Raw genomic sequence first — 13,471 nt, forward strand, 5'->3', positions numbered from 1 at the left:
TTGTTTTGCCGCTACATTTAAAATGCATGTTCGGATATAGTTAGTTTGCTATGCGGTAAATTCTTATTTACTTTCAATTAGCTTTCAGTAACTGCGAATATTCTCATGTCTGTATTGTGTGTTTCTAGTAAATGCCTGTAAGTTGTATTTGTGATTTGTATCGAATTTCAAATCCCTTGCAGTAACATAGAATAATGCTAAAACTATAAAGTAAAAAATATACAGACTATATAGAACTATTCACTATTGATGCTTTAATTTGATAAACCTTTGTAATTTAGTTAGATAAATGTTTAAGCACAATAATTAATCTGATAGCTATCAAATTTAACTAGATCTTTTATCTGATACATTGACAATTTACATAATTACATATAAATGAGTAGTAAATGGCACACTTAATTGGATTTACCAAGTTGGATCACAAACCATAAATTTTTGAATATACATGTATACTTCAGCTTAATTTTCTGTATCGTGCACATTGTTTTCTAGTTCCAGGTAAATAAACTGAATTTGACTATTTTTCATAAGAGAAGGAAAACAGCAAAATCTGCTTGTTTTCTTTTTTTAAATTGCAATCGCATGTGAACAGTGACATTTCACAGATGATATGTTCCTTATGTCGTTACTTCAATCCCGTTCACTTTTCACGAATATGACCTACCGATTAAGACGATTTACTGGATTTGTAATATCATGAGCAACACGACGGGTGCCACATGTGGATCAGGATCTGCTTACCCTTCCTGAGCACCTGAGAGCACCCCCGTTTTTTGACGGTGTTTGTGTTGTTTAGTCTTTAGTTTTCTATGTTGTGTCTTGTGTACTTTTATTTGTCTGTTTGTCTTTTTCTTTTTTTAGTCATGACGTTGCCCGTTTATTTTCGATCTACGAGTATTAATGTTTCGTTCCTCTTTTATAATCATGGGTTAGAATAAAACACTGAAATATTACACATAGAAGATTAGTAAACACTTTTCACCATTACTTCGAAAGAGATATGAGTATAATGTTATTTTATTGTAAAATATTGTCTTTTGAACAATATAATCTGATCATACAAAACTAATCTCGAGAAATGCAAACATTTACATCAGCATATGATTTCTGAGAACATTCAGTTTGTCAACAAAATTACAAAAAAATATTTCTTAGATATGCTTTGTTCCTCTTACAACATCTTTTATTGATTGTTATTCGCAAGAAGTGGTTTTAATGAGGGAATTTCTTTAAGATAAGCCTTTTGTAGTTCTATGAAATCTTCGATAGGGTCCCATTCAAACTTTCCCAAAAAATCTTTTGTTCCTTGTCGAATTTCTGAAATGTTGCTCCAAGACGACATGTTTTCTTCAATAAGTTTTTCGACTTGAGGGGTTAGATCGTCGACGAATTCGTGCATTAAGATGAGATGTAAATTAACAGGTAAAACATTTTCGACAGTTTGCACACTTGCTTGCCATGACACCAAATCTGGGGTCGGATGTACGACCCAATTATTCCTACCGACCATCTTTTGCAGCATTTGACATAGCATTTTAAAAACTCTGTTATGATGCTCAAAAAGGATCGCCATAACAGCAGGCGATTTTGTTTTTAATTTGTCTGCCATTTTCCATCCGAATATGTTTAGGTCTTTCAAGAAGTATTCAGGCATTATTGCGTTGTCTAAGCAATCAGATATATAGCGTAACATTTTGATGGAACACTGATTACCCGAGTCATTGCATTCTTTGATGTGATCTAGAACAGTTGTTTTGATCATATACGAAGGTAAACCATGATATGCATCAATGATGTACTTTAAAAATTTCTGGCAATTCTTGTGAACAGGGTCCATCTTTTTCAACATCGACACTTCAGAAGGAGCAAAATCTACAAGCCAGCATCCACAGCCTTCGTTGTCCTCATTTTTCTGACATCCTTTGGGTACCAGATAACACTTTTGATTGTAGCTGAAGGCCCGGTCTCGACTATGGTTATCTTTGAAGATGGATGTTACCAGTTTTGTTTCTAGATCAGTAACTTGTGATTTATTTATTTCTATTGCCGGCATAGTATCAACACTTATGTCAGTACCATTCCACTGGAGGTTCAGGTTCCATGCCTCTATTTCATGCTCTCCCATAATTTCTAGCATGAAATGTTGGTATTTCTCTACAACGGAAAAGTCACGCTTTGCTAGTTTCAATTGACCTGACATCTGCGGAATGTCTCCGACCTTTCGCAAAACCGGCAATATACATGTTCGAAAGTTCCAAGAATTGAGTTGCCCGTTATTGAAAAGTCCTTTCCATTGGTGCTTAGGGTTATTGGAAAATAATTTAACGTATCCCGTCTTACAACCAACTTCTAATCGAAGGTTGCTAACGTCGAGATCAGAAATCTTCAGAATCATCATAAAATCGAACTCATCAGCCTTGTAAAGTCTGCTTCCTTCTTCCATGCTACCCACTGGTATTATTTCTGACAGCATGAATTCTCCTTTTGGAGTGAGAGCTGCATTCCAGAGTTGCGATATCATACGTCTTATAGATCTCTGAATTTCTTCAACTTCCTCTGTTGGGGTTTCCATCTCGGTCTTTTTCATCACGTAGTGAAAGTATTCATCAAATTTGCTTGGGAATTGTGTAATATCCATTGGGAATGCCTGAAATACAATAAATTCAAAATAAGTTATAAAGACTTTAAAATCGGCCTTGTGTTTGGAGGAATGCATTATAAAAATACTTAATGATACTTACGTTGTATGGGTGTCTTTCGTCATTTTGGATTTTAAAAACAGAGAACCTAAGGTCCCGATTTTAAAACAAATTATCAAAATTTGATGCAGGAATGCAGATAACTAAAGTGAATTCATTTAAAAGATCGAATTTATAAGATTATAACTTTTACCCAAAAAAATATTTAAGGATTCATAGCTTCATAAATTTTAAAAGAAGGTTCTCAAATTATTTTTTTTTACTTAAGCTAATAGTATTGTCACAAGTTTTTCTTTGTTAAAGTTGTATTTTTGTGTGACCTGACTAAACAGCATCAAACATTGAGGGTCAATTTTAACCTTCGTGATACTTTTAAATTGGCTCGTATCACTATAGAGAAACGAAAATAAAATCACACTTATACATGTATGTTGATACAAAAGTAGAACATGTTAATTCTAAATATCTGTATTTGTTTTGGTGAGGCGAAAGGATGCAGCATTTATGACAACATATGTCATTTAAAATTCTTGTATCATGTGATACAATAAATGATTTTGATAATTTTTGGATTTTATTTAAAGAGATTGTGCAAATATTGAGAACACACAGTTTGAAAAAAAAAATTAGTTTAACTCATGGACATACAGTTCTTACATCTATTCATTACTAAATTAGCAAACCAAAATGAAGATATTGACATTTATATTGTACATGAGTAAATGAACACCAAATACAAAACACTGAAGCTAAAGCTAAGAAATGCAAGAAATTAACATGCAAGGGAAAACATTTATAAAATCTTTTATAATCATTGCACATATCACATATATCTATACTTTTGTACATTATATCTTACTTACCAATTATCGGTACAACCTGTACACAACAAGGAAGTTACTCTGATAAAGTGTTCTGGTGACAGTTTTATAACTTTTAATATATTTGCACAGGTTTAAAATATTTCTGAATTGTTATCTTGCACCAAGGTAAATACTAGGTTATTACAGTTAAACTTCCTTTTAAATCGTAACGTCACACAATTGTTTGCTATTACAATCTTGTTAAGCTTACATATTTCGATACAATGATATACATTAAATATGGACAACTCCAGTAGTACCTGCTGCCATTTCATTATGATCGTTTATCACTTAAGTCGTACATTGTATCAGTATACATAGTAACTGATGCGACTCAATTTATACCTGGTACCACTCGTGTACTACCAAGTATCACTTCAATAGTATCTGGTGCCACCACTCACTCCAATACTGTGTATCACTAAAACAATACCTAGTTCGACTCCATCTATAGCTAGTGTCACTGCAGTAGTTCTACGTATAACTCAAGTAGTACCTAGTGTCACTCCTTAAAAGTACCTAGTGCGACTCCCTTTGTTCTAAGAGTATCTAGCTACACTCTTGTAGTACATTTGCCACTGCAATATTATATTCTGCCACTCCAATAGTATCGTTGGTATGTCACTCCAGTAGCGCCTACTGCCACTCTAGAAGGACATCGAATCCCTACAGTAGTACCATTCCCCGTGCCCATGCTGTTGTTTCTTGTATCTCCCTACTAGCTGCTCGTTTTACTCCAGACATACATAATACCACTTCATTATAACGACGTGTCACTCCAGTAATAAATGCCACAACAGTAGTACTTTGTATCACGTCAGTAGTATATAATTCAACTCCTATATTAAATAATGCCATTGCAGTAGTACTTCGTATCACTTCAGTTGTATCTGATACCACGCCGGTAGTTTTCTATATCTTTCAAGTAGTAATAACTCGTGCTGCGCCATAAGTACAGAGAAACCCTAGTTGTAACTTTGATCACTTAACAGTATAAACCTTATTACATTTTTTGTAGTCTTCGAGTATGAACATGACCTCGAATATATAAGACATGCAATATAGTCATACATTCATTATCAAAAGTTTGTTTACAATAAATTTCGTCTTAATATATAAAAGCATGTGACCAAACTCTTAGTTGATTAATGGCTGATGTGAAATAAATGCATTGACATATTGTAGTCACCTTAATGTTACATTATGCATAGAACAATCCAAATGAAACCCAATCAAAGTATGCCGTCGATGAAATAATTAGTTAGTTAAAACCTATTGCTTTTAATTACTCGGACGGTTATTTTTGCCATGGTGATAATACGCCTATCTAATAACTGAATCATGGCAAATAAAGATATGATTCAAAACATATTTCAACGGACGAAAACAATATTCTTTGAAACGACAAAATAAAATGACTATGAATGTTTAACGTGTCAACATTTCGAAAAACGTTAATAGGTCTTCTTCTTATGGATTTTGATTGTTCCTCTTGGTTCCCCTTGTTTTGAATAAATTTGTAACCTACAACACGGATGTATAGGTTAACTGTTACGTTAATCGTCTGTCTTATATGGTCATGTTACCAGCCTATTCTCTAAACTACACACTTCACAGGGAATAACGTAAAGAACAAAACATAATTATTAGAGTTAGATAATAGTTCCCCAGACGCCTAGTTACATGACAAAATAAATTTGGTTGTAACCTTACATTGTTTAGCAATGTCGTTATTTAGAAATAAAAACCGCGAAAACTGTCTACTCGTATTAGCTACTTCTCAACAATCTTAATTTTGCGTGCAAGATGACATAAAGCAAATTGACATTTTCTAAAGTTTTCCTATTATACAAATGTTTATGGCCTCTGGACAATAAAACCAACATTTATAGAAAATAACAAGTCATTTAGTCAAATTGACCTACAAAATGTACATCAATACTCCGTGGTTGTCTGTTTAAAAAAAAAGTATTATCTTGCATAGGGTCAAAATGAAGACAAATGATAAACAATCAAGGATAATGATATCATTGTTTCTTGAAAGTGACAATACAATTTAAAAGCGTTCCATTATGTACAAATAATCTGTAGTGAGTAAATAATTATATTGTAGCAGAATGTTGTATTTATATTCTCCGGTGTGAAGCGTTATTGCTCAAATGAAGCATTTCTGTTGATTTTTTTCCTTAATTTTGAACACACAAAAGACGACAAGTGAAAAATCCCGTGAAATCCTGTTATGATGTCATTGATCGATTCTGCACGAACCTTATTCAAAACTGAAAATGGTAAAATATCCTGCTTTCATTTATATCAATCTTACACAACATGGTAATAGTTTACACTTTCTGGTCATAAACCTTAACATTGCATTGTATGGTCATATATCCTGCTATATGTTTAGAAGGGTTGGTGTTGTTCAGTATTTTGGTTTTCTTCTAGTGAATAAGAAAATATTGGTTATTTCAAGCCTTTTTCAACATTATATATCTTTCTCGATAAAACCACTTTTATTACTGAAAACTTCTATTGTTAATCATATTTGTTTAAAAGAATCAATCGTCCTTTGAAAACCATTCATACTTTTTGTATTACATTACCTTAACAAATCAAACGGCGCGACAGGCATCAGAATCAATGATAAAGTGTTGTTTAATGGATATTTCGGAACCATTGTCAGATAAGATTATTATGTTCTGGTGTGACTTTATAGACCTACATATACCTAATTAACCTTTACGACAAACAATGCTGCTTGGAACAGAAAACTAATCAGTTTGTGTCTATCTATTTTGTCCTTGACGTATATCAAAACGTCAATCATTCTATCATTTCATAGGGTTAGTTTATATTTGATATGCTGAAATGAACTGTATTAATTACAGCGATACATATTTGAAAAGACTCCAAACATTTCAAAGCATAATGTTTTCAAACTAAAAGAGATATGATTGTACTCGGGAAAATTGCGCTAAAGCTCGAATTAGAGCTTAGAGAACTTTCAATGTTAGTAGTTATTCTTAAGTTGGTTACTAGCCGGTTCGAAGAAGTTAACAACAGAGATGACGCTTTCTGAAAAGATCGTTGATACTCCTTCGAATTGAAAAAAAATGGACTAACAAATGCACACTCATTCTTCATTTATCTACAGGACCTTATATATATTTGGAACATAGCATTGCTGCTTTGTTTTTAGAGTAATATTTCTCATCAGGAAATAGACGTAAATAAAGTCCTGACTTCCCACATATTATGTTACTTAACTGATGTTGCAGTTCGTGATTTCACATGAAAAGTATTATATGTGGACTGTTTGTCATAATGTAACACTGAATCTCGTGTATATTCAATCAACAAGTATCGGAACATGTCCTAAAACATAATGACATTCAACCTTCATTTACACTGTATAACACAATTATAACGTATTATATTTTATGTAAAAGTTTAAGCTTTCACGATTTGAATTGGTTTTTTTTGCAAAAAATAATTATGACAGTTTATGTTATAGATTCATCATATGCTAAAGCACCAGAACCAAAAAATAAAGGCAACAGAAGTATACCGCTGTTCAAAACTCGTAAATCGATGGACAAAAAACATAATCGGGGTAACAAAGTAAAACTGAGGGAAACGCATTAAATATAAGAGGAAAACAATGACACAACATTAAAATGTAACACACACAGAAACGGACTAACCATAAGACAAAATCCGATGAGAATAAGAAATATACCATCAAAACCAAATACATGAATGTGGGATAGAAAAGTACCGTGACACGTCTTAAAGTAATGTGAATTCACACTCAAATATAAGAGAAAACAAACGACACAACGGACACACAACGTTAAAATGTAACACACACAGAAACGAACTATAATAAAATAACAATGGTCATATTTCTGACTTGGAACAGGACATTTTTAAAGAATAAAATGGTGGGTTGAACTTGTTTTTGTGGCATGCCAAACCTCCCGCTTTAATGGCAATGTTAAATATAACATCAAAATGACAACATAACATTAAAGGACTACAATACAAATAAATAGGAGAACATATTAGACAAAGAAACAAATGAATAATAGCTAACAAAAGGCACCAGGTTTAAAATTCTATACGCCAGAAGCGCGCCTCGTCCGCACAAGTGCACCAGTGACGCCCATATATAAAAGTTTGAAAGTCAAAACAAGTACAAATTTGTACAGCACTGAGGATCAAAAGTCCAAAAAGGTTGTGCCAAATACGGCTACGGTTTTTTGCATGGGGTAAGAACATCCTTATTATTTAGAACAATGTAGTTATTGCAAACAGTAAATTTTATCAAATGAATATAAAAGATATACATGATACAACTGAAGTATTAACTAATTACAGAAAACAAAACCTGAATACTTTACATTAACCAACAAAAAAAAAAAAAAAAAAAACCCAAAAAATTAGACACACCCGACGTCACATACGAGGTGGTGAAAAGGGACAAAAATTACGTAACATTGGAAATTTTGAAACAGCACACAAAAATGACGTCACATTTGAATGAACAAAACTATTTCTCGAAGAAATGATAGAATTAGGATTGATTTAAGATTATATTTGAACAAAATACTGATATTACATTTAATAATAATGCACATTGCAATACTTATTAATAGCAAACTAAGGTAGCAATCAACTATATTATATAGCTATGTCCGTTTATGTTTGTTTTGAATCTAACTGCAAATGTAAAACATCGTACAAATTGCGTTGAACAAAATAAAATCTAATAAATGAAGGCGAAGATTAATTTTCTTTACCATAACACATGAATATAATAGAAAAGACGTCAACACATTTGACAAAATCCGATTAAAATTACAAATATAGCATCAAACTAAATACATGAATTTGGGATAGAAAAGTACAGTAACATGTCTCATAGTAATGCGAATTCACACTCAGCAAAACAGTCACAATCGGGAATAAGTCACATTCAGTAATTAAAAGATTAGACGACGTAATGACAAACCACAATCTACCATGTGGTAAAAATGTCCTTAGCTAGTTTGGTCAAAGACACATTGTATGGATCAACCAATTGGTGTTGGTGTCCATAAAATTCACGGAGTGTCAATTTTAATCTGTCCTCCTCTTAACTTTGTTGGAGCAGTTTATGCGTAAGAACACACACTCCTGTATATGAAGTCAGTATAGTGTGAACAAGCACAAGAATAACGTATCAATTGAGATATGTAAACACCATACGAAGGGGTTACTGCTGCTGAGAAATGGGAAATTGATAATTGGGAAGTTGAAATCGTCCCGTTTATCATAGATTTTCGTGTGAAATCGTCCATCTGCGTCAATATTGAAGAAAAGACCAAGGTATGAAGCAGTCCTTTTAGTATCAGTAGTATCCTTAATTTCAAGTTCACTTGGATATATGAGATGTAAGTATTGGCTGAAATATGGGTTACTTAATGATAGAACATCATCAATATATCGGAAAGTAAAATTAAAGAATTTGGCAAGGTGCTTTATCTTTTTGTCTTTTAGAAGGTTCTAAATGAACTCTGCTTCATACGAGTACAAAAACAAATCGACCAGCAGGGGTGCAGAATTAGTACCCATTGGAATACCGACTGTCTGATGATATATAAATCCTCCAAACTCAACAAATATATTGTCGAATAAAAAGTCCAGCATTTTGATAATATCATCTTCAGTATATCTTCTGGAAGATTCAGTGTGATTCTTCACAAAATATGAATTATTGTAACCCAAAACAAGAAATTTGTATCTATGATTCCTATGTTGAATCAACATACATTGAAGACCTTTATATGAGTATGTTACATTTTATATATCCACCTCTTTATATGCTCATTTAACATGCTTACATCGGTTTTTTTGACTGCGAGTTAAGGGGAGTTCAGCAATCTTATCTAATTTTCCGAATTTGATCTATAAAGATAACGAGTAACAAATCGTCATTTATGCGAATCATAATGTTAGAAAAATTACAGATAGGGTTTAAGTTAAATCATCAGCGCGTTTAATAAAAGCTTGAATAACAGATTTTAAGAAGAACTATTCAACAGGGAATACATGTAAACCCTTGATTAAATTCAGTGCACGATAAAACTGAATCTGTATTGTATATTACGCGAACCCATTATTATACTATAATGTATGCAAACTATTCAGACAATTCCCACGAACAGCCATCTGAGACATATTAGAGACAAATGATCATATTGTCGCATACCAAGTAGTTGTCCATTCCTGAAGCAAAAATGTCAGTTTTCTGGTCAATAAATAGAGAGCCTAGAGATCTACATTATAATTGTGTCCAGCGTTAATTGTATTCATTAAACAGGAAGACAAGTAATTCTCCGCGGGACAGATTGTGTCAATTGACGCAGAAACTCGTCTTTTATTCCATTATTCTAGACATGCTGTAATTGACATTTTGTGTAGTGGTCAGTATAATATTGTTCGTATGTCAGTTACAACTGCTACTAGTTAATTATAATATGATAAAGCATGAGAAGGCAAATTAACTACATCTTGAAATAGATATTTTTAGTTGATGCGCGACAACATTAATTTGTGAACAACATATTATTATTCCCTGTTGGATTGATGTCTGGTCATAAAACTGATGGTGTTATTCCAAAAGGACATATAGTTTCTTTATATAATCAGTATAAGAATGACTATAATCTGACAGGATTTTAGATCTATTAATTTTATGATCATACTCACGCGTACCCCACATTTTATTCATATCTAAAATGATGTTTATACCGGCCGTTTGATAACATCACATGCAATGCGAATCTAGACTGCTAAAAATGTATAGGGAATATTATAAAACTGGTAAGTGAAAAGAATAGACAACGATGAAAAATAACCTTAGACGCGAATATTGGTAATACCGATTTAACTGGCTTTGTTTCGATTTATGTTGATTTATATCCGTACTATCGTCAGGGATTCATTTGGGGTCAGGAACGCTAAATGTTCATAAAGTAAAATGTGAACATGTCAAGTGTAATGATTCAAAATAGACATGTTCATATCATTTAATTGGATAAAGACTGTGTGACTACCGGAACACGGGACGAACTTAATCGTCACTTTTGTAGTAGATATAAGATAAACGATTTTATTCTTGTGGGTCTGTTTTAGTTCAAAGAAGACGACCAGATTATGAAAATATCTTCTTTTAATGGTTTCGCAGATCTATGTGTTTCTTGTTGAAATTTTGACAAATTATTATTTATTACGAAATTGTATTAACATCTATTCTCATTGAAGCTCTAGTATCCTCCTTTTACAATTTTAGACTACCGACTTTCTGCCCTTGTAAATATATCTATTGTTCCTTACATTTTTTTCTTATCTCCTTTTGCTTCCGAACAGACACGGTTGTATCATGTTTTTAAAGTCTTTTAGAAATGTAAATCAAAAGTTTAAGTTGATTTAGACAATCTATGTCAATGTCGTTAAAATATCTAGGTAAATCAAATAATGCACTTTAGAAATACATCATTTCTGATTGCACTCAAATTAACCGTTTGACCCTCTTGAAATTACTTAGAAAATTTTACATCTAATATAATTGCCATAACGTGATAAAGAGCAATCTTAACATACAGCTAAAGCTTAACGATCCTGCTCTTATATTTATTAATCTGATTATACGATTTGAGTAGAGTCATCAAACTCAAGTAGAAACGCCAATATAGTGTAATTGAATCTAACACTAATTCTAATAGAGAACGGAGAAATCGGACGGGGATAAAGTATTGGCGTCAGCCAAAAATATTATGTCATTTGTTAAGAGAAACCAGAATGTAATCATGCACGTCAGGTTAACGAGAAATGATTGAACCATCTATCGTACGTCAAAAGTTTAACTTTTCCCATTTAAGCGATTCCAGACCCGATTGTTGATAGACTACAATGTATCAATTGAGCAGTCAAACAACGTGTTATTATCATTCGAAGAAGCATAGATAGCAAAATAAATGAAACTTCAAATATTTTCCCATGATCGATAGAGTTTTGACATATCATACAGACAAATATTAATATATTTGTCTAAAAAAAGACGATATCCAAGTAATAACGTAGAATTGATCCGTATCTCACCATTATGGCTTTTGTCTTTAAAAAACAGATTACTGCAGTTAACAGATACAACCATAATTGAACACTAAAACGGTTTTTTTCGAGGAAAATTTCTCATAAACATCCATTACCAAAAATGTTAACCTCACCATACAAGTAAACTTTATTGTCAATTAAGTGATTGTTAAAGTTACCAATTATGGGTATGTATATGTTAGATAGTAGTAAAAGTTTTCGTCATTTGGTCTCTGATGGAGAGTTGGCTCATTTGCATTCATTTCATATTTTCTCCTTTTGTGTTTATATTTTGCATTATTTTCTTCTCACAATTACTGTCTACGTGTACAGTACTATGGGTGCATAAACATTGTCTTTCATTGCAACGAAATGATTTATAAGAAGAGTATTGTTTCCCCTTCAAAACTATTTGATTTTTCAAATGAAAATATTTTATAATGCTGCTACTGATGTTCAAGTTCCCATCTATTTCTAATTGAGAGAAATACTTAACATGTAGATTGACTTTTTATGTTCTTTTATGGGGTTTTCGGTTTTATACAAAATTTCAATCCTGGTATCTATGATGATATTTATTTACAACCTCTAGGTCGATGCCACTGCTTGTAGAGATTTTTTCCCCGAGGGTATCACCATACCAGTCGTCAGCACTTCTATGGTGACATGAATTATCATTGATATGGTCATGATTTTAAATTAACTCATTACAAAACTATGAATGTTTCAAATACTTAGGCTATTCTACATCAGGGATAGATAACCTTAGCTGTATGTGGCAGAGCTGTTAAGAATTTTTGGTCCTCAATGCTATTCAACCTCGTTCTTCATTTGACTTATTTAACTTTCTTTGATTCAAACGTCAGTGATGAGCATATTAAAAATGTCAGTCTCAGAGAATAGTTTATTTGAATCAGAGTGATTTTTACAAAGTAGCAGTTATCCCTTCCTACTACATGTATCTGTGATATAGATACAATGGATAAGCGTTGATTCTTGAAAAAGAAACCATGAGCCCGGAGGGCGAATGGTTTGTTTTTCATGAATCAACGCTTATCCATTGTATCTATAACTTAAACTATTGTGTTAATGTCTTGTCAAAATTAACGCCTATTCTTAATTAGAAGGTATTGTAAGTGAGTTCAAATAACCATGTTATCGTGTCAAACGATCCATTACAATTAAATATCACAAATAAATGTTTAAAAATACAAATACATTATTACACAACACGTCTGCCCTTTAAGATCTTCATATTATCAGGCATCTGAATATTATCTGTTTATACCAAATAAGTTCTATTCGGACTCATTTCTATTAAAATTGAAAATGGAAAAAGATACATATAGTGCATATAATAAGTGTGTTTCCGAAATTTTTTAACACGAAGCCTAATTCTAGGCACATAACGATTTTCTAGCATAGGAATTTGCGAATTAACATTTGTAAAATTATGTAGTAAAACAGATGAAATCATATGATATTAATTTATAAAACAATAATGGACAAAAATAATGTATTCATTTTTATTTCAAATGAGACAACTCTTATTATGAGACCAAAATAACACAGAAACTAACAACTATAGGTCACCATACGGCCTTTAACAATGAACAAAGCCCATACCGCATAGTCAGCTATAAAAGGCCCCGAAATGACAATGTAAAACAATTCAAACGAGAAAACTAATGGCTTATTTATGTAAAAATTGAACAAAAAACCACTGAATTATAGCTATGCTCCTGACTTGGGACAGGCACATACATACAG

General features: G+C 32.4%; 1 protein-coding gene across 1 annotated transcript; it reads right to left on the reverse strand.

The window, feature by feature from the left end:
- Positions 1-1,061: 1,061 nt before the first annotated feature.
- Positions 1,062-3,807, reverse strand: LOC139519241 (uncharacterized). The gene is made up of 2 exons (XM_071311184.1): positions 3,566-3,807; positions 1,062-2,650 (listed from the first exon to the last, which is right to left on the reverse strand). Exon 2 carries the CDS (start codon positions 2,639-2,641, stop codon positions 1,187-1,189), a length of 1,455 nt encoding a protein of 484 aa, XP_071167285.1. The 5' UTR covers positions 2,642-2,650; positions 3,566-3,807; the 3' UTR covers positions 1,062-1,186.
- Between the last annotated feature and the right edge of the window lie 9,664 nt (positions 3,808-13,471).

The sequence above is a fragment of the Mytilus edulis genome, chromosome 4 (genome assembly GCF_963676685.1).
Source record: "Mytilus edulis chromosome 4, xbMytEdul2.2, whole genome shotgun sequence".
NCBI lineage: Eukaryota > Metazoa > Mollusca > Bivalvia > Mytilida > Mytilidae > Mytilus > Mytilus edulis.

What these genes read in the sequence shown, in the direction of transcription:
- LOC139519241 (XM_071311184.1), bottom strand. Translation starts at nt 2,641, where the DNA reads ATGGATATTACACAATTCCCAAGCAAATTTGATGAATACTTTCACTAC.